The sequence below is a fragment of the Parasteatoda tepidariorum genome, chromosome X2 (genome assembly GCF_043381705.1).
Source record: "Parasteatoda tepidariorum isolate YZ-2023 chromosome X2, CAS_Ptep_4.0, whole genome shotgun sequence".
NCBI lineage: Eukaryota > Metazoa > Arthropoda > Arachnida > Araneae > Theridiidae > Parasteatoda > Parasteatoda tepidariorum.
Window position 1 is genome coordinate 38426394 of NC_092215.1, and position 23787 is coordinate 38450180.

The 23787-nt window shown below is 30.0% G+C and overlaps 1 protein-coding gene across 2 annotated transcripts in view; it reads right to left on the minus strand.

Annotated features, from left to right (window-relative positions):
- Positions 1 to 246: 246 nt before the first annotated feature.
- The window catches only part of LOC107436206 (glutamate receptor 1-like), a 148960-nt gene continuing 125419 nt past the window's right edge, over positions 247 to 23787 (minus strand). Inside the window, exons 11-16 of one of the 2 annotated variants that reach the window (XM_016047817.3) lie at positions 21678 to 21876; positions 18093 to 18343; positions 16225 to 16333; positions 6958 to 7095; positions 4789 to 4863; positions 247 to 1290 (exon numbers count right to left, since the gene is read on the minus strand). In XM_016047817.3, the coding sequence (XP_015903303.3) occupies positions 1210 to 1290; positions 4789 to 4863; positions 6958 to 7095; positions 16225 to 16333; positions 18093 to 18343; positions 21678 to 21876 (853 nt within the window). In that variant the 3' untranslated portion in view covers positions 247 to 1209. Of the gene's footprint in view, positions 1291 to 4764; positions 4864 to 6957; positions 7096 to 16224; positions 16334 to 18092; positions 18344 to 21677; positions 21877 to 23787 lie in introns of both variants that reach the window. The other variant, XM_071188134.1, reaches the window with a different exon arrangement.

Below are 23787 nucleotides of genomic sequence, written 5' to 3' on the forward strand. Positions count from 1 at the left end.
CACTCTTCGCAGCTAGGTCATCGTTTTTGCTTCAGTCATAAAACAGAAGATATGGTTTAGTGAGTTGGCGTTCATTATTTGCTCGTCTGGCTAAATTTACTTGTTAAGAACTCTTTTAGTTCATTTTAATAAAAAAATTTAAACGGATTAATTTGTCAGAGAAAATTACAACTAAAATTACGCATCAATTTTAAAAGAAAAATAGGTAATAATCTTTTTTTTTACTATAATCGAATATGAAATATGTTTTTTTTCATCATTGACTTGTTTTTACTATGCATTTGTGAAAAAGCAATAAATATAACATGAAATATTTTTCGATGCTTTTGAAGTCTTTTTAAAGTTTATTTTTTATTTTCGTCGTTAAATCATAAAACTTTTACTGAAGTTTTATGATTTCAGTACTTAACCACATTTGCGCTACTATTTAAGCTTTTATTTTATCATAATTTGAATCAGATAAAACTGCTCAGGGAATGAGAATTGCTTTATGTTTAAATTTTACAAAAATCCTAAATGAGCAATAAGAAGTTTATTTTGTTAATACTAGAATGAATTGAATTGCTATTTTCGATAAGTCAACCTATTTATGTGAGCATCTTTTCAATTATGTTTCTATGATTTTCAATGATTTTTAATATATTGATAAAGTTATTAATTAAAAATTTATTTCTATTGATCTCACTAACTTTATATTTTAATTCAACAGGTACATTAAAAATAACATTACTTTATACATTTTAGCAAAAAAAATGAGATTTGTTTGGAAGGTGAAGTTTTACGAAAATTGATAAATTATGTTTTTCAAATACAGTGAAATAAGACAAAATGTTGCTTCGTGTTACTTTTATGTGTTTGGTAGAATAAAAGAAGTGCTTTTATTTGAACGAAAAATAAATAACTAACGCTGATATAGCATCTTTTCCTTAATTCAATAGTATTTTATGCATGATATTTTCATACGTATATCAGCTGTATTAATTTAGTAAGAATTTTCAGCTGAAAAGTTAAATTTGCAAAATTTTAATAATAATATCAATTTGATTCTTCTAATAACCCATATATTGAAGAAATCTTTAAAAAAATAACACTTCTTTTTTGTCACTTTCATTTGACACTTTTCTCTTGATATAAATCCTAGGTTACTGAAATTATTCATTTAGGATTCATTTTGCAGTGATAACATTTTTAGCGCATTTTAAGCTTTCTTCACACTTGAGTATGGGTATTTGAGCTGGGTTGATCTGATAAACCTTCAGCTGTTATCAATTGTGTTGCAGCTTGGTAAAACTGAAAAAAGAAAATGAAAAATATAATAATTAGCTTTTTCGTGATAACTAATGTCATTTTTCGAGCATAGGAAAATATCGATACATTATAATGAAATTGCTTTCCATTTGTGCTCCAAATTAAAATAAACTCTTTAAAAAATAATTTATTTAATCACTTCAATTGTTTAGCACCATTACTAAGAAACTAAACGTTTTTTTGTTGCTTTTAAAATAAATACTAGATTATTTAATGGTGATTTATTTTGGCATTATTAACTGATTTTCAAACTGAGGAAAAAATATGGTTAAAACAATTAGAATATAGTAAAGTTTACTGTGTTTCTGGCTCTTAAGGAATATTTAAAGCTCGGTAATTTTTACTGAAACGAATTGGTTTTTTTCAGAAAGAACAATAAAACATGCTTTCATAATATGAAATAATTTTGGAAAATGTTATAAAATATGGTAATATTATCGTGATACCTTAGAGAATTGTATGAAAAAATATATTTGATTAAATTTACTTTTCAATTTTGTATTCTTTACCTACTGTATGGAATTAAGAACTATGTTCTTGTAAACCTGAATTTGCGATAAACCTTTACCAGATGAGCGGATAAATTACCTAAGGAATGATTGAAAAACCGTATATTTTGGTTTTATTAAAAAGAAATGTCATTACCGTACAAGACGGTAATTTTACCAAAACTTCTGTAGCCGTGCAGCTACAAATCTCTATTTAATGCAATTTATTTCGTGAATTACCTTTACAGATATGTGGATAATATTTTTAAAAAAGTATTCTGGGTTCAAATCACGGGCAATGCATGGATGCTTTGTTTTCTCCTTCTCTATACTATCTGTCATTAATGTGGGAGCAGCGTTGGCCCGCCTAATATGGTGCCCCTGAAAGAGTGGCCAACAAAACTGCCCTTCAGATGTCTGTGTGCCGAAAGGTCATTCTCCAGGTGGGCATTGGAAAATTATATTAAAAAAACATATAGTTATGAAAAAAAAAGGTTTTAACTTATAAAATCTTTCAGGGGCATTTTAGGAAAAAAAAGTTTTTTCCAAAGACGTATTGCATTATTCAAAATAAAAAAACGCGTTCCATATTTCCCCGGATTACACTGCCAACAAATATATTATTTCACCAGGTTCTTCTGGCATTATTTTTACAAATAAATTAGAGATCTGCTTCATTATCATTAAGTTACTGCAACCGGGATGCCAGTAGTAAACTAAGTCGGATTATTTATTATATAAACATTTTAAAATTCGAGATGGTGGAAAATACCGCGTAACAGACATGCAATTTCACTTTCCCTGACTGGAAAAAAGATGCAACTCAAAGAACAGACACTGATTATAAAGTTTATTGTTAAAGTGACATTGAGACCCGGAGAGTTTAGAATAAAAAATCAGTCCAACATGCACCTTTATAAGGAGTTTTGTAACTTAGTCCGATTTGAATAAACTTAAATAAAAAAAATGAACCATTCAAATCCATGCACTTTTTGGCTTGTGACCTTAATCCTGCTGGAATCTGATGTGACAACTAAAAACTGAAATTCAAATAAATAAATAAATATGTAAAAAAATGAAGCACTCAAATTTATGTACTTTTGGCTTGTGACCTTTCTTGCTGAAATCTGATGCGCCAACTTAAAACTGAAATTTAAAAAAAAAATGAAATACTCAAATCTATGTAGTTTTGGCTTGTGGTCTCATTCTTGAAGGAATCTGATACTCCAACCAAAACATGAAATTTATCAATTTATCACGGTCTAATATGTAGCCTTACTATTCAAAATAAAAATAAAAATTAGACTAGCAAAAAAGTTTCAAAGAGAATGAAACTTCTTGTATACAAATACAAGAATGTGAGGATTGACTTAATGTGAGGAAGTGTTTTTATTATTTTTTTAAAATGATCAAAAATTATAAATAGCTGCAAACATTTATATGTTTTGTCAAATATTCTTTTGCCTTCCTTATTTCTTGTTTTTTTCTTAATTTGTCGTAGTTCAAATGTAAATTCATTTGTTTAAAGAAAAATCGTGGTTTCAGTTCATGCCGTTTACATTGAAGATCTGGCAAAGTCATCATGTCTATCATTATTTATCCATTTCAACTGGTTGTCTAACAAGATAGTAAGCTGAATGTCTGAAAATATTGTAATTTCTCCGATTGTGTCTTATTGGTTCAAAATCAATTTGCAATGTCCCCAAGGATTTCAAAGCTTAAAAATTCCATGATATGATCTATTAGGTGGTTAAGAAAAATTGTATCGAAACAGCGTTGTTTCGAAAAGCCCCCCTTTGCTTTCAATTCTAAATAGACAACGTGTGATGACAGAGAATTCTTAACTGTCGCATTTTTAATGAAATGGCTTAAGTAAACAAAATCCGGTTTGATTGTTAACAGTAATAAATTTCAATCCCTCTGTGCAGTATAACACGCCAATATTATAGCGTGGTTAATATTTACGATGAATCCTAAATCTTTGAAATAGCATATTAGTGTAGGTTTAGGGCGACATGTACATTTAAATTTGGCTTGCATAATTCAAAAATTTGACTAGGTTCTTGAAAGCTAAATACCATTTAGTATGCTTGCTCACTGTAATCCATACTATCAGTTAAAACTGACGATTGTCCTTTATTGGGCGGGTAAGCTTGATAAATAGATCACTTTTTTTCTCGATTTATCTAAGGTTTCTTGTGATACCTTTCTGATTCGTAAATTGTCTTTATATTGTACTTTCTAACTCTTCGCACTAAACTGTTAAATTAATCACTCTTCATTTATTCAAGGGCTAGGTGAATCATAGGACTCCAATTGTTCTCTAGCTAAACCTGGCTCGAAAGTTATTTGGATACGAAAATCGAACAATAAGAGCCTATGCAGACAAATACAAATTTGTTTAACTCGGAAATTTTTTACAGACGAGTTTGTCTCTTTACTTAACTCGTTCCTGTGAAAATGATGGGGTGAGGTTTCGCCCTCTATTTCTCGCTCCCGTTATATTTCCGGGAGGGAGTATTCAATAGTAACGTGCCAATAAGAATAAAACTAATTCATTTCTTTTGACCGGAAAACATTTTATTTCTCATTTCACACACCAGATGGCAGTACCAGGATATTTTTAAGATAATTGTCGATAGTTAGTTTATTTTAAACTAGATGTCAGCACTAATCAAATAATTATACACTAAACGTGTATTAAAAAATATGCACTTTTATGACAGTTATCTTGAAAATTAACCGATCGTTAAGGGGTTAACTCAAGATGTTATATCTTCAGTTAGGTTCAAAATTGCAAGAATGCATTTGAGAACGTAATTGGGATAAATACACGAAATAGATATGCTGTTCATTAGGGGTGAATAAAAAAAACAGTCATTTAAATATTTTTAGATATTACTACTGTATTTTTGAAATATTTGGAGTGTATATGATTTAAATATCTATTATATGAAGAACTAAGTACCAATCAAAAAGAGCTGGTCCGTACCCTGGCGTGGTTAAGATCAGATTCTCCAGTAACGGATGTATGTAGTTTGCTAAGCATTACCTCACAAAATGAAACCTGAAAAAGATGTACTTTATTTAATACTTTTGCTTATGAGTCACTGTGAAAGAAATTAAGAATTAAAAAATTCGGTTAATTCAAGTAAGCAATTGTTAATTTATTCATTATTCCACTTTCTTAGTTAATTTGAAAATATTGTTTTGAAAATATTGTTCTGAAAAAATTCACATGCAATATATTTATGATGTTTAAATAAGTGTTTTCTCACAGCGACCACATTTGTTTCCAAAAATTATAGCAAATTAATAATCATATGTAGATTTTATTATTATTTATACATTAGCTCACTTGTTAATTGTTTTTTAAAATGAGTGCTCATAATAAAAGGAATTTTTTAACAGTTGAATATATATATATATATATATATTTGTTACCGGGAAAGTATAAAATACATCTCCGATTCGTCAAAATGTCATTCAAAAATGACAAATTCAAAACGTCATCCGATTTTATATTAATTTATTCGTGGGTATAATTACATTTATTCGATATTTTAATACTTACTGACGATAGATTACATTTATTCGATTTTTTAATACTTACTGACGATAGATTCGAAGAAACATCAGTGTTGGGAGTATCGGGCAAATATATACCTGGCAATGGCAGTGGACCTTAAAAAATATCAGTGTAGGGCATACCGGGCAAATGTATACCGGACAGTGGTACTGAACCCTAAAAAAATATTAGTGTAGGGTATACCGGGAAAATGTATACCGGGCAGTGGCACTTGACCTTAAAAAACATCAGTGTAGGGTATACCGGGCAAATGCATACCGGGCCGTGGCACTGAACCTTCAAAAAACCTCAGTTTATGGTATACTGGTCAAATGTATACCGGGAAATGGCACTTGACCTTAAAAAAAACATTAGTGTAGGATACGCCGGGCAAATGTATACCGGGCAGTGACACTTGACCTAGTATATATTTCGGACATTTACCGAAGATCTAGTCATACTAGGTCTAGTTAAGTGCCATTGTTCGGTATACATTTGCCCGGTATATCCTACACTGATGTTTTTTTTTNAAAAAAAAAAAAATTTTTTTTTTTTTTTTTTTTTTTTTTTTTTTTTTTTTTTTTTTTTAAGGTCAAGTGCAATTGTCCGGTATAGATTTGCCCAATACTCCAAACACTGATGTTTCTTCTATTCTATCGTCAGTAAGTATTAAAATATCCAATAAATGTAATTATATCCACGAATAAATTAATATCAAATCGGATGTAATAAATATTTCGGACATTCACCAAAGTGACTATGTGATTGTCAACATTCACCGGTGAATGTCAACAACCACCGATTTCGGTCGTTCACAGTAACATGCACATCATTTGCATAATAACCTCATCAGGACGTCTATTTCCTACTTTGCCTAAAAAGCATTTGGCATTCTATAGAATGCCTAGGCATTTTATACAATGTTTAGGGAAAGTATGTAATACTTCTCACATTTCATACTTTGCCTAAAAACATCCGGCATTCTATACAATGCCGCCGTTTCATACTTTGCCGGTAACATATATAAAACAGAACCAAATATTTGAAAGACGAATTTAATTGTGTTTTATGTAAGACAGTTNATATATATATATATATTGTCGTGATTTCATCCTTTTGCCAGATAAAAAATTTTGTCTATTTACTGATTACACAAATCTTGAGAATTTAAAATATTTTCATCTCTTCAATTCACACAAAGTTGCCTTAAATGTAGCGTGCATTCTTCTATAGCTTGTGTGTCGAATAAAGAAAATCTTAACTTTAAGAAAATCACAGTGGAAGAATTTTTTAAAATTTTTTTTAATAATAAATCATTATTGTATAAAAATATATGAATTTAATATGTGTTTTTTTTTAAATGTTATATCAAAATATTTTGTTGTTAAACTAAACTTTCCATTAGTTTTTTTAGTACACCACTTTTGTAAATGTTTCATATGCTGTGTTTGCGCGTTTTTAGCAAATAAATAATTATGACATAGGTTTCAAGCGCAACAACAGCTTTTAGAACATTTCAGCACATTTTATTGATAGTTTTCTTTGATTATTTTACTCCCTCTATCTATAAGTATTTAATTAATCATACACTACCTTAGTTCTGTTAGCTTCTACTTTTGACTTGTAACAAAATTCAAGGAAAGAAACCATTAGAGCTAGAGCACATCCTCCAATTAATATGTAAAAACAACCAGCAACATTGCTTAGAGTTAATTCGTTTTGAGAAGATTCCTAAAAAAATATTGTATAATTTTTAACACATTGCTAATTGAATGAAAAATATGAAATAAAAATAATTTTATAACACAACAGTGATAAATGATTTTTTTAATTCGTCCTTTGTTAAGTCAATTAATTGTGAAAATATGTTAATGTTTTACTAAACCATTAGCTTTTTGTTGTTACTTTTAAATAATATACTTGTTTGAATAAAACTAAATCTGAATTGAGGACGAACATTGTCGTATGTACAGACGAAATAAAGAGTTTGGTTCAGTAATAAAACCACCTACAGTTTCAAAGTACGGAATGAAATGAAAGGGCGAAACGCAGGGACACGGAAAAATTACAAACCTGAGACAAACAAGAAGCGAGGATTCATTTGTAGGTCTGATAAACCGTGTGGAAAAAGATAATGATGAAAAAGAAGGGGATAACGAAAAGAGAGGGGTGGGGAGAGGGTGAGAATCCCAGACATTTCAAGAGGTAGAAATCAAAGGAAAATAGTCTTCTGAACATTTGAAAAGAACGGGACTTTAATTAATAGAATTTTTTTAAAATTCAAAATAACTCCCAGAAATCTAGATCCGTTGCTAAAGAACAGTGTTTGATTTTAAGAGATTAAGGCTCAAATGTTTGATTTTAAAACCAGCTATGTATGGCCATTGGAATAATTTAATACTAGCTTGGTTTTGAACATATCTTACCTCTAAGTAATCTCACGGAAAACAACGTATAGTGCGCAAAATAAAAATTTAACCTTCTTGAATAACTTTTCATCTAATGATCGGATCTTCAGGTTTTAGGACTCAATCTTAATGGTTCGAGGGGATGACCTCAAATCTGCTAATTAATTTTTGAATAAGATATTTTAAGTTGCGTAATCAGTTAGAAAAACATTATATGTTGAAGAAGACGTATTTTAAAAATTCTATTTCTCAAAAACTATTCACTCGATTTAGCAAAATTTTTTTTATTTTGTAAAAATAATGTGTTAATATTGAAATTTTATTTTGTAAAAAAATAATATTTTTTAAAATGATGCAAAAAATTGTGTAACTTGAGATTGAAAATTTCTTCGACTATTATTAAAAAAAATAATTAATATTCTAAAATAGTAAAAATTTATTTTTTGCATGAAGTTATCTCTGGCTAAATGAATTTTATAATTGAGTGCAAACATTTTTCAATTCGCTTAAAAACTTCTCGAAATATGGCGAAATACACAAAAAGTAAAATTAACATTAAGGGATCCAAACTTTGGACCGCTCTCTTGACTAAACTATTGGGACCATATTTCACAGATTGCGGCTACCCCCTATATCTTGAGTGTCAGAAACCCAAATCGATCTTAAAAATGATATGTTTATTCAGAGAAAGAACGTTTTTGTGTCTGATTTCGTAATTTAAAATATCGTCTGTACTAATTAATTAGTACAATTGAGGTCACCCTTTCGAACCATTAAGATTGAGTCTTAAAACGTGAAGATCCTATTATTAGATCGAAAGTTGGTCAGGGTGTGATATTTTTTACTTTGTGCATTGTACCTCTGAAGTGAGTTCTAATAGTATTTTTCACAAAATAGTGTTTCTTACCGGGAAGATATTGCTGTTCATCATGGATTTCCTTCTAAAGGATTTGATTCTAACTATGGAAAATAAATCACGCAAGCCAATATACTCGATAATCAGAGCTTTAATTTTATTGTTTTATATTATCCCACAAACATTACTCGAATTATTGCAATTTCGAATAAGTTTGACCTTAAAATTTTTTTTCTTCTGCTTACAAACTTCAACCTTAAATACTCCATTGCTGACATTAATTACTGGGGTATTTACCAAATATTTTGTCATTGTGATTTTGCATACATTAGCCAAACAAAACGCACCCTTTAACTTTGATTTTATATCTTAAAATGTATGTTCTAATAAAGACACTGAATGATAGTAAGTGTCTAGTAAGATTTTTGTGTTTTTCTTTGATAAACTAATAGATCATTGCTCCTCTAACCACTAACCAACATTTCTGCATATCATTTTATACTTTGAAATAAAAATATTAAATTAATGAATCATTTTTCGAACATCTCATTCTTCTTAAGCGATTGCAAGTCTATTTTCTTTTAATTTCTGCATCTTACCATACCTGAAGTTCTAGTTCCTTAAGAAAATATTACATTTTAATTCTTGTTCAAGTTGTTTCTTGTCTCAAAATAAATGATATTTTTAGATTATCTTCATCCCTGATAGAAGATTAATGATATCATAGTTTGGTGATGTTTATCCAACTAAGTTTGTGGCATTTACTGGCAATAAATTAAAATACTGAAATTATAATAGTTTTTTTTTAAAATTATGAGATTTTAATAAAACTTTATAAACTTTTAAATATAATTACTTCGATTGCTTCATTCCGGATTTGATAGAGATGACCATGATTCTTAATTAAAATTTTGGTTGATATTTTATCTCTTGATTAAAATTTTGGTTCATATTTTTCTTCCCTAAAAGGGGTTGACTATGTTTAATAGATACAGATGCCTTAATTTTTGGCCAAAAGCCAGATGAAGGGCAACAATTGAAGCGTTATATAAAATTGCTAAAAATATTCTTTAATTGATATTGGTTATCAATAAAGGGGATTTATTTGTATGCTTCTGCTTTTGTACTCCTATGAAAAATAATATAGAATCAGTTAGTTAACTGTTTATGTCTGCAGTATTGGCAACAATCTTCTTTTACACTGATCAAATACAACATACACTATCTAGCCATTAATGACCGGACACCCCTCATTTCGGATACATGAGGTGCTAGTATGAAGTCAGTAGGGCGTAGGGCCGCCACACGCCCGAATCACAGCTTTAACCCTTCTAGGAAGGCTATCCATTAGGTGTTGGTACACGGCGGCAGGTATTGCCCGCCATTCCTCCTGTAACATGGCGATGACTTGAATGGTGGTTTTGGGACGTTGTGGTCCGGCCCTCAACCGGAGCTCCAACTCATCCCAGAGATGCTCAATTGGATTGATGTCGGGACTTTGGGATGGCCAGTCATGCACTTGCACCCCCATTTCATCAAACCAGTCCGTGATGGCATGTGCTTTATGAATAGCAGCGTTATCGTGTTGAAACACAAACTGGCCATTACCGAACTGTTGCCACAAGGTGGGAAGCGCCGAATCGTCCAGGATGTTTCTATACCCTTTTTCGTTCAGGGTTCCATGCACTAACACCAAAGGTCCAAGGCCAAACCATGAGAAACAGGACCACACCATAATTCCTCCACCGCCGAACTTCACAGTGGGGACAATGCACTCCGGTNCCGAATTGTTGCCACAAGGTGGGAAGCAGCGAATTGTCCAGGATGTCTCTATACCCTTTTTCGTTCAGGGTTTCATGCACTAACACCAAAGGTCCAAGGCCAAACTATGAGAAACAGGACCACACCATAATTCCTCCACCGCCGAACTTCACATTGGGGACAATGCACTCCGGTAGGTACCGTTCTCCGGGCATTCGCCAGGTCCACAGCCGTCTATCAGAGTGCCACAGCATGTAGCGTGACTCATCACTCCGCATAACGCTTTTCCATTGCTCTTCTGTCCACTGGCGACGTGCTCTGCACCACTAAAATCGGTGGCGGGCGTTTGATGGAGAGATGTTTGGCTTATGTGCTGCTGCTCGTCCATGGAATCCTTGTGCAATCAGCTCCCGACGAATGGTACGTGTACTGGCAACACTGCCAGATGCAGCCCGGAAGTTGGTAGCGACAGTGTCCAACGACATTTGTCGGTTTGCCTTCACTACACGTCGAAGAGATCGTCGATCCCTGTCGGACATTATTTTGGGCATGCCGGGTCGGGGCAGCGGTTTTATCTCTCCCTCTCGTTCCCATTTCAACACGACGTCACCAACTGTTGACCGTGGTATCTGAAACTTGTCGGAGATGACACGTATGGAATGACCAAATCGGTGAGCGCCTATGATCATGCCCCTTTCCGCCTCATTCAGCTCTCGCCAGCTACTCATTTTCACTGTTAACGCTCGTATGGCCGTCGCCTGCTTGCGAATGGTCATTCCCCCACCACAGGTTCCGTATTTATTCCGCCAGGACGAGTCCAACTGCCGTTCCAGGGGTGTTCGGTCATTAATGGCTAGATAGTGTATTACCCTCAAACAAGGCATATTGCATTTTATAAGTTATGACACACCGAACTTCCAAAACTGCTTTTTACAGAAAATTTGAAATTTCTTCTTCTCTAAAGAAATTTATTTAAAAATTGGTATTTAGACAATGGTTATTTAAGACAGTATTGACAACAGTTAAAAGTTTATGCATCCATTTCTTCATCAGAGTTGCAAAATTTGCAAATTTGACATTAAACAATGTTTTCTCAAGAGAGTCATGGTCAGTGCACTCTCAAAAATAAAACTCACTTTTGATGACTCAGCAAGCCTTTAGCTGTATTTCGTTAATTTTTGAGAATCATTTCATCAAGAAATAACGTGATTTGTGTGATATAATGTTTAAAATATATGACGAAAATGTTTCCTCATCTCTTAACTTCAATGCCAGGCATTGTGGGAAATTGTTAACGAGAATTTTGACGAAATTCGTTTCCTCGAAAAATTTATTATTTCCTCGAAAAGTTATTATTAGTTATATTTATGTCATATCTGTAACGAAATTTTGGATTGGAGAATATACCACTAAATAGTTTTGTCAAAAACGAATAAACTTTTTCTATCTATTTGAGCATCCATTTTTTATAGTGAAGGCATAAATTTTTACAGTGATGAAAACGGCAACATCTGGTTTCTGATCAAAAACTGGTTTATTAAGTATTAAATAATTGCTTTCGATTAGTTTTTCAATAAAAATAGTTCTCATACATGAACGAATAAAATGTAGAATCTTTCGTACTAAAATGAAGAAAATATTGGGAACAAATAACCAAAAATATTATAAAACACGATTCTTGAAACACTTTATCCATAAAATGAGCGCAAAAAGCTTTTCAGTCATGAAATCGTTTACATCCACACTATTGGGACCAATTTACCTTTACGCATGTTCCTTCAAATAAGACATATTGAACTTTATATGTCATAACCCACCGAACTTCCAAAACTGCTCTTTCCAGAAAATTTGCGAATTCTTCTTCTCTAAAGCGACTTAGTTGAAACTTTCTAAGATAGGGATTATGACCTGTACGTGTTCTATTAAAAGAAGTTTAAGTACTTCCAGGCCATTTTTTTCTGAAAGATTCGATGGAAAAAGTGTTTCTGCTTACGAATTGATTATTTTTCGAGTTTGACTGAAAAATATTTTAAGAAGTTTTGGAATTTTATGTTGCTTTTTTGAGCTTGTGTATCGATTGGTCATGTGTTGTAATTATTTTTATGTTTATTTTGATTGATTTATTTTAAATTGTTTTTCAAAAGTATTTTTTTTTGAGAAATTAATAGTAAATAAAAAGAAATGAAAAAAAAAAGACTAAGACTATTTAAATTATAAAAATTGTCATTAACAAATATGAAATATATTTATTTTTATGAATGAAAAGATTAATTTTTATAAATATTTCAATCGTCTTCACTAACTTCTTCACACGTATGAAATTGAGGTAAGAATTTCCTTAAGGCTGCGGTAGACCTTCAAAATAGAAAAAAATAGATGAAATTTTAAATTTTTTATTTTTGGCGCATTTCGATAAAGTGTTGATTACTTTATACCCTTTAAAATATATATATTTTTTTGAATTTTGATTACATTTTTGAGGACTTATGAGCTAGTTTCGTTATCTTCATTTAAACCACGTCTCTTTATTTGCGTTTTCCAACACGAAGCGAAACTGAAGCACAGAAGTGTTTTTACCAACCAGTAAGTTTGAATTCATATCATTTTATTGAAAGGATTTTCAAAATTTAATTATTGACACGAAAAGTTTGTTTGAAACAGTATCCTAACCGTGTCTGAATTGTTTTGATTTCCTAACTGCATTTGTTTGTTTGCGTTTTCAATGCGTTAGTTTTGATATTTTTATGTGATATTTATCACACTTTCAATAATAAAACAAACAGGTTTTTTCAAAGCTAATTATATTTTTAAAGTTTACATTTGTTTATTTTATTATTGCTAATTTTTTATTTTCATATTTTATTTCTTCATTTACTTTTTAATCATGGATATGTTATCTTCAAAGAGGAGGAAAATAAAAGATCGTCGTTCTAAAAGGCGAAGGACCGCTATTGCCAATTCTAAGAAATGGTTCAGCTTCGAACAATGAAATGTTAAATGATTCAATAAGCCCTGAATCGTCTGCAACAGTGACACCAGAAGCCAACTAAAAGTTTACATATAAGTCTATGTAGTCAAAGTTGCTTCAATAAATTCAGTGCACAGCGTGAGGACAATGTGCATTAGATCTCAAACAGAACAAATCACAATTCATTGGTCAGTAAGCAGGTGTGTGACAACTTTGATCAGCCTGGGTAGTGTCCAAGGGTGGGTGGTATTGGTCCTCCTTTAACTGTTCTACCGTAAAGTGCTCGACTCCGCTTGCAGGTCATCGGGCTACCAAAGCAGGCGAGCCATCCTCTTTGCAAAGGATCAAAATTGCGATGGAATGTTTTCGGATCATCCTCAGGGATGTTTCCCTGACCGTCGCCAATATCTCATTGTGCAGTTCTACAGCGACGCCAACCAAGTACGTACTTTATTATTTGGCTTCTCAGTCAAATTAGATTTGTGCAATTCTTGGAACGAATCATATGGTACTACTTTTTCAAGTGTACAGAAAGACATTAGTCGTAGTTTTTACTTAAACTAAAAACATGATCAGGCATTTTTTTCTATGGGTAGAGGTCATGATTCCTTGGAACAATTTTAAAGCGTGCTAAATATGCCTTCTAAGATTTAATGACTAATCGATAATAATAACATGAGTTAATTAATATAATAGTTAATATAATCCAATAAAAGTATTGCATATTTTAGGTTTGATAAATGTTAAGTTTAAAACATGTATGATGAAAAAAGCAAAGGAGAATATTAATTACATAAGAATAAATTGATTCATAACATTATATGTTTGAAACAAAAATTAAAAAGAAAATATGTAACTAATTGAAAATGTTTCTGGAATAAAAATCTGAATACTAGTTTTCAAGAGAAAAGAGAATATCAGTACCTGGAATTTAATATAATCTAGCAAACATTATTAACTGCTTAACAGCTTGAAAGAATAACATACATACGAAGAATTCTTCGAAAATAAACCAGCTGTTTTCAGAATATTGCTTAGGAGAAAATAAAAAGCAAATGTTATAAAAATAAATTTTGTATGCGTCAATATTCGGTAACAACTTATCGTTGATGTCTTAGAAAGTAATTTTTAAAATATTTTTATATTTTAGGTTGTATGGGAAAAGTTAGTTCACATTATCTATTTTAACATTACCTAAATTTGGAACAATTTACAGACTGTTTCAATCCTGAAAATTTTATTTCAAATTACTTTTCGATTACTTAATTTCATTTATTGCAGTTTTAAAAATATTTTTTTAGAAATATTATTTCAAGAATTTCAAAAAATATTATTTAATTTTAAGTAATGCTTTAAATTGAGTGAATGAAACTTGTGTAATGAAACTTTTCATAGAATTGGTTAAGCAAAGGTATGGACAAAAGTGAGCAAACGAATATCAGAAATGTGAAAAAATAAATATTTTATATTAAATGTTTTTGCTGAATTAATACTGTTCTTGTTTTGGTGAAGTATTACTCTCATTGTTAGAAGGTTTGATTAACCGTTATGTTATTTAAATTAGTGGTAACCTTAGAGTTGTGCTATTTTAAACCATATTATCATGCATTTTTCCCTTGATTACACTATATTTTTCTTCAAACTGAATGGGAACATGGTTCAATTCAAGACGCTATTAAGATTGTAAAATAGCTGTACCTTATCATGATTGAACAATGAACTGGTTTTTCCGGGAGTGTACGGGAAAGCATATCATCAACTGCCACTATGTGCGAGGGTGGTTATAGATGTTAAGGCTCCTCAATTTTTCAAACAGCAACAGGATAGGAGCAGTTTGGTCAACATTACTCACCAATCGATTTCACTTCCCACACAAGCAGTTACCTACGGCTATAAGGCATCGCTGGGATTCGAACTCAGTTCACCTCTTTGAAAGGCGAGTGCTCTATCCCCTGAGGCACTACGACTTTCTTAGATATATTGAAATCAAATATTCAAGCTACCATCTGGGATAGAACCTCTGTCCCGAACAATGGCAGCTCAGTACTTTAATCATTGCGGTTTGGGGCTCATTTTCTGGGAGAGCGAGAATCCATAGAGTAGAGGTACTGCACATCTCATTCCGGTAGAAAAAGTCTATTGCTGAGTTCAACTGGCCACATTTCATTGAAATAATTATAATTTATAAGGATGTATATTTCATTTTTCGGGGACTATTATATTAATTTAATACACATTTCTCACTTTTGCAAAGGTATTTTTTTAATTTTTACCTCTGTAAAATCAGTGGACAGGAAATGATTAAAGTACTATTTTGTCTTAGATATATTAAAGTCAGATTACATCGCAGAATTAGTGACTAATCATAAAACTAATTTGTTAAAGCAATACTGAAATCTAATGTGCTTTAAAAGTCTTCTTTGTGCTAAAAATGAAAAAAAATATTTGTATTTGATTTAATTAATGTATAAATAATAAAATTTTTATAAATAATAAATTTTGTTTTCGTTTTCTGCGCAAATTAGGGTGCGTTGTTCTTATGTTTATTTCAATTTAGTTATGTCTCACAGTCAGTAGTGTAATTTTGTGATTGGACTTTTGTCTCAAGTAAGCTTTTGCGGGTACTATTCTTATGTATTTGTCTTGTGTTCATACTTTTGTATTTGCTTTATGTATTTTATATTTGGTATTGTATTCTCTTCTTGCTTTAAATATTTCGAATTCTTTCCTTAATACAATTTTAAAATTTTATTTTAATTATTCTTTATTTTATTTAATATGTTGTAATATATAAAATAAAATTGCATTGTACTTTGTTTACGCTGATAAATATATTTGAATAAATTTTCTTAGCATTTTTAACTTACTTTAGATTCTCCATTTTTACATTCACTTCTATCGTACCACCATTTATTTTCCAGGCGAGCCAAGTCACCATTTTCCAGCATTGTCAAAACAGCAAGATTTAAACGGTCCCTGAAATATGTAGAATAAAAAAAAGATTGAAGTTTGGGAAAATGATATTCAACTTTTAATATTCAACAGAATGAAAAATGAGAAGAAATGTATAATCATTCAAATTGCGGGAAAAAGAAGAAATTGGATGCTAATTTTCTTGCTCATAGCGGTGTTGAATTATTTCTCGCAATTTTTAAAAGAGGATTTTTTTTCCAAGAAAGATTGAGTTGAATACAGAATGTGTATGCTGCATTACATTTTCTTGGTTTGCATTAGATCAATCTTTGTATTTTTGAATAATTTTAGTTACATGGAAGATAAAAGGAAAATGTGAATCAAGTGTTTACCTCATTTGCATTAAATCTTTTGGTTCTGCTATTTCGCTTTTGCTTATTTTAGTTCACTTCGAAACTTGTATCCAAATTTTGAATAAATTTATTTCCGAATAAGAATAGGGGAATTAGTCTAATTTTTAAGCTGACTTATTTTAAGACATTTTTTTGAATTTTATATTTTTGTGCTCTTTTTAGTTTATTTAAAATCATTCACTTGTAAAATTCTTATCTTAATTAAATTACATTTATTTAAGAGAAATAGATATTATCAGCTTGAAGATCTTTCTTAAAATAGATGGTGATTCAAGAATTTGTTGAATGATATCTATTTTAAAATTAATGCGCAATCTTGAAATGTTATTTTTTTAATGAATATGTTTCTGAATAAGAATGGGGGAATTAGTCTCATTTTGAAGCTGGCTTATTTTTCAATTTATTTTTTTTCCAATTTCATTTTTCAATTTATTTAAGATCACATAATAGTAAAATTCTCATCATAATTAAAAATATATTTAAATAAAAGAAATAAACATTATCAGCTTGAAAATCATTATTAATGTACATGGTGATTCAAGAATTTGTTGAATAATGTCTATATTAAAATTGATGCGCAATTTTGAAATGTCATTTTCTTATAAATATATTTCTGAATAAGAATAGGGGAACTAGTCTCATTTTTAAGCAGGCTTATTTTAAATATTTTTGATAAATTTGCGTTTCTTTGTGAATTTTTCAATTTATTTGAAATTTATTCAATTTATTCAATTTATTTGTATGTAAAATTCTTCTCACATGAAAAATACACTTTTAAAAGAAATAAACGCTAATCAGATTGAAAGGCATTCGTCAATTACACGGGGATTCAAGAATTTATGGAATAATACATTTATGAAAATTGATATGCAATTTTTGAAAGTTATTTTTCAATAAACTTAATTTTGAAAAAGAATAAGTGAATTAGCCTCATTTTTAAGCGGGCTTATTTTAAGATATTTTTAAGAAGTTTGTGTTTTTTGTGTACACTTTTCAATTGATTTGAAATCACGTATTTGTATAATTCTCATCATAATTAAAATACATTCATTTAAGAGAAATAAACATTATCAGTCTAAAAGTAATTCATCAAATACATGATGTTTCAAGAATTCCACGAATATTACATGTATAAAAATTGATACGCAGTTTTAAAGCGTTATAAAATTTTGTTCAACAAAGAAACAATAAAAATAAAATGAAAGAAATTATAATAAACGAGTAAAATTCGAAAACATGAAGTTTCCACTTAAGGTAACACCTCATTCAAATTCAATCCCTAATTCATAAATCTAGTTTCAAAATTCAGTTCATAAATTTTATCTACTTCTTTTGAGAAAATGTTTGATAAATTAGTTAAATCGTTCAATATGCAAAATTATTTTCTCATGCATGAAAGAAATATTTACCTTAGGTTTGATCCTACGGGTGTTGCAACACCATAACCTTTAGCATCTAAATTCCTTCCCACTTTCATGGTATCACATGGTTTTCGTTCGTTAATGTATTCATTCTTGGTTGATTCCATTAGAAAAGCATATTTTCCTTTTGATTCTCGAACTCTTTGGATGCCTTCTTCATAGGTGCGCACAAATACATGTTTTCTGGAGTTCATGAATTCCCACATGCGGGCATACACAGGAATTTTCCCACTTTGTAGCTTTTAATATGAAATTAAACCTTAAATTTTCACATTTATCATACTAAAAAAAGATATGGTATATAAAGTAAAATATTTTATTGCTTAAAATTAATTTCGTGTCATGTTCACCTGTTAAGGTTTAAATTAAAAAAAAGGAAATTCATTTGCCAATTTAAACCATACAAATAATTTTTTGCAATAAAAAAAATTTTTTTAAACCATTTTATAAAGCTGTTTTGGGAATTAAATGGAAAGAAAAGTATCGACTAAAAGGTTTGTTGCAGTAAAATGATCAGCAGTGCTTTTGTAAAGATGATATTTTTGAATCAAATTTGCTGCAGATTTATTACATGTGTCAGTAGTTTCCAACTAACGGAAAATACACAAATGCATGTAAATGCTTACATAAAACTCTCTCCAGAAAAAGTTGAAACTATTGCTTTTTAATATATTACCACAAGTTCTAGATTTAGTACTAACTGTCTGAATCATTTCTTGTTAAAAGGAAATCATTTCCGCAACAGCCCTTTGTAGACCAAGGTCATCATGGCGGTTAGAAGCTATATATATATATATATATTCTTTTTTAATTGCATGGAATTCGAAGTACAGAACTATTTTTTTATTATTTAGTAATTAAATTAAATCCTTTAAAATTTATGCCAGTCTCATTAAAAATTTCACATCACTAAATATTTTTTTCTTATCGTGGTAACCGTGTTGATTTCTTAAGTAGTAGATTATATATATTTTAGTTGAGAATTTAAAACTTGCAATAAAAAGAAGATATTTATGATAATTCTAGATACATTTAAAATAAAACATTGAATATGAATATAAGTAACGTTAAAGGACAATTTATAAAAAAAATACCTAATCTAGTTAGTTTCACAATTTGCCTTTTTCTAAAGGCATAAGTAAAATAATTTTTTTATAAAAATGTATGCAGGTTTTAATATTAAGCGCTCTTTACATTATAGTCAGATCTTAGTTGAATAAAATACGTAAAAATTAAACACATTTAAATGCATTGTAAAATAATACTTACCAAGTTTTTTGATAGGTCTTTTAATTTTTAAAAAGTGGTGACGAAAGCAAAATAAACGTCGGCATTTTAACACATTTCTGACAAATGCGCAGTAATTTGTTAAATGTACAAGAAGTATATGCTGCCATATCTCAAAATTTCAAAATGGGATGGTCAAAAAATATCCTACAAGTATCAACGTAAATTTACTACCACTATTTTAAATTCCCTAGATCTTTGGTAAACCTGTTTCAATACGTGCAATTTATTTCATTCATTTAGTTATGTGCGAAAAAATCCACAGATAAACTTAGAAAATGAAAATATATAACATAATATTTCTTTTTACGCAACGTATACTTGCACAAACATATCAAATTCTTCAAATTTGCGCTTGAAACAGCACACATAATTTTGAATTATGAACTAGTGAAGCATGCAAACAAAATAAAAAATAAAACTGATTGAAAACTGAAAAGAAATCTCTTGATTCGAGAAGGGCTGAATTTGAGAAACTTCAATTTAGTGCAAAGGAGTATAAAGGGAATAAATTTTCCAATTTTGTGCGCTTAAAGAGTGTTATTTTCAGCATCTCAAAGACTTCCAACGAAGAATAAACTCCTGACATTTTCCTATCTGATGGCAATGGAAGAAAATCTGCAGGGGGAAGTCTGTGAGATTTCTAGATTAACAGTAATCCCACCTTGAGAAAAATAGTACAATATAAGACGACAGGAAGGTGCAGCAGGAAGAAAAATTCTTTTAACTGTACGCACAGAGCACCTAAATATATTCTTCTATTTACTTTAAAGAAGAAAGGTTATTTTCCTTTCTATCTATAGATAGTAATTTAATGCAGTGGAGTGATAAAAACATTTTTGTTGCATAATTTGTTTGACGAAAAACGAATTCTATTTTATTTCTAAACTATCTCCTATTTTAATATTGTACAGTGTGCCAAAAATAAACGGATCACCCTGAATGACTTTTTATCTAATGATAAATCAATTTTGCAGCATTTTTAATACAGTAATAAGAAATTAGCGATCTTATCTTGCATATTGATCATTCTTGAACTTGCATCTATTGCATCGAATACATTGCATCGAATATATTGTATAAGATATGTATTGATTGCTTTGTAAGTACTCAAATTTAACATAATGGTTTGATTTAAAGCTTTAATTAAATTGTAGAAATGTTATTCGATATCAGGGAGTTAAGATTGATTAGATTTGAGAGTATATCTACTGCTCAGTAAAAAAAAAATTCAAATGAAATTGCAATAAAAAGTTCTGGTACCCAGAGAGCAGCCTCCATGAAATCTATTTTCACCGTAAAATTTTATATTGTAATTTTTACAGTAATATTTATTTAATTACAGTGATTCTGTAAATATTACTGTGAAAATTACGGTACGGTACTTAATTAAATTGTAGAAATTTTATTCGATATCAGGGAGTTGAGATTGATTAGATTTGAGAGTGTATCTACTGCTCAGTAAGAAAATTCAAATGAAATTGCAATAAAAAGTTCTGATACCCACAGAGCAGCCTCCATAAAATCCATTTTCACCGTAAAATTTTATACCGTAATTTTTACAGTAATATTTATTTAATTTCAGTGATTCTGTAAATATTACTGTAGAAATTACGGTACATCAGATTTCTTTTGTTCCGTAAATTTTTTTCTTTGGAATGGATTTTACGGTGAAATGTATCGTTTTTCAGAGTGCCAGTACTTTTTACCGTACATTGATTCGGAATTTTTTTACAATGTGACTGTAATCGGTATTTTACATGGGGTGGCATGATAAATGTTGAACTATCAGAACAATAACTAGAAAAACGATTAAGACCGAGTGCATATTTTTTTCTTCCAATATCACCTTTTAACCAGTAGTAAAAAGTAATTGCAGAACATACTAGTATTATTCATATCAAAGCTATGTCCATGAATTTTATAAATTTTGTTACAACTGAACTATCTATTTCTTACGAAACTTATAATTTATTAATTAATGTGTCTATCATCTCAGATAAAGGGAATCCTGTATCAGTGCCCAATCAAAATGTCCGTCAAAATATTACAAGATCCAGCAATAGCACACGAGAAACTAAAAATAAGTAAAAACATAAAAGATAGGCAAAATTGAAGTGTAAAAATCACGGCCACTTCTAGGTGAGTCAATAGAAATGTTTTATCAATAAATTCCAAGATTTTGTCAGTGATACGTGTGGCGATTTCAATTGACATAATTGGGAATAACCTTTTAATGAAAATGTGAATGCCCTTGATAATTATCTATCTTTGATAAATACTTACCCTGAAAAATTCCTGTGTCGACGAGTGCATTAGGGTTCCATATTCAACTTCTGTTTGTTTTGCTAAATCATCAGCTGAATTAATTGGAGTAACCATACGTTCTACAGTTAAAAAAGCCGCCAAGTTGGCTGTATAGGATGAAATAATTATAAGAGTAAAAAACCACCAAACACTTCCTACGATCCTGCCCGCAATAGACCTGAGAATAAAATATGACATTGCATAATCTATTTTTAATGTCTTTTAATATCTTAGTTTTTATAAATCTATTTGTCTTTTTACATCAAACAAAAAAAATCATTTGCACTTTGTCTCAGAAGAGTTTTTCAAATTTAGATTGCTATCAGGTTTTAAAATAAAGCGAAATATTTTCATAATATTTCAACTTCTGATTAAATGTAACTATCACAATTGAAACAAAAATACTAGTCTAAACTGCTCTAGTATAGAAATGCAATTTATTTCCGTTTGTTTTATGCTGATTTGGATTTATTTCCCCATGGCATATAAAAGAAGAATTATGTAAAAAAAAAGCATGTATATTTTTCTCATATTCGAGGATAAAAAAAAAAAAATTCCAATTTAATTTCATAAATTAGAAAAAAATTAAATCTGCATAACATCGATTGGTTTCTCATTCGTTAAACTGTAGTTATATGTTATACTTAGCATTTGGAGCGTTAAGAATTTTAGTTTCCTCATCATTAAATTAAAAAGATTGATTATGTCTTGTAGAAATATTGAGAATATAATTAAACCAACAAATTGTCTGGCTTTTGCTTTTATTCTGAGTTCAAAAGGAAATTTTTTTTAAATATAATTTGCTTCTATTTTGCGCAACATTTAGCTGTTTTGGTTAGAATTTTTGTATAATGGGGAAAAATTGATTTTCACTTAAATGATAATTTTCTTCTAAATGTTCAAAAAAATGATTCTTTTTGATCTCTAACATTTAAAACAAAACAAAATATTTCGTTATTTTTGTGTCGTACTTAATTCTAAAAATCTAGAAACTAGTACTCAACAAATAATGTTCATTTAATTCACTTTTGTTAGTTAAATTCTTACAAAAATAGCTTCTTCAGTGCAAAACATGAAATTGCAAGTTCGGCTAGTTAACTTTTTTTTTAAGATTCTTTATGTTTTTGTCATAAAATTTCTGCAAAACAGCAGCAAATAAAATTTTTCCTCAAGAGAAGCCTCAAAAAACCGCAATTTGTTTTCCTATAAATCCAATTAAATTAAATTATTTTAATTGAACTTGAACAACCAGATTAATTTCTTGAGTCTACTACGGATATAATTGCTTAAGTGTTCTTAATGTTAAAACTAGTTCAACGCTTCTAATTTTATGATCATTATAATACAAATAGGATAATACGACAACCAATAGATTTCATACCATGAAAATATTTGTAACCATTATTTCTATACATAAATTATTTTGATAATTTATGTTTGATAAACCTGTTTCTAAGATTCCATAAAAAGCCTACCTTTCCTGGTATTTTTTTCGACATTTTCTAAACAGTTAAACCAGTTAAGCTCGTTTGACGTATATACACGTCTTACCAATCTCTATTGTGGTGTGTTTGACGTCCATACACGCCGGACCAGATCTCTATTGTGATGCGTTTGACGTCTATACACGCCGGACCAGATCTCTATTGTGGTGCGTTTGATGTCTATACACGCCGGACCAGATCTCTATTATTGTGTGTTTGACGTCTATACACGCCGGAACAGATCTCTATTGTGGTGTGTTTGACGTCTATACACGTCAGACCAAATCTCCATTGAGATTCGTTTGATATGTTTACTTATTGTGTAAAAAAATACCATTGACTATTAAAAAACTCGAATATTGTTAATAAAAAAATTTAAAAAAATTATAAAAAGAACAGTTCTAAATTTATGATAAAACTGTTAAAAAAATCTTTTATATATTATATAAAAGAAAAATTTATAAAAAAAGAAATATTATAGGAATTCTGGCCTCATGTTCGACTTTCAAATACGTCATTGCTTGATTTTAATTTCTCACCGTGTGGGGATTTTATAGAATTAAATTCCGTGCTTAACTGGTTATAGATATTAATTTTTAAAAAAA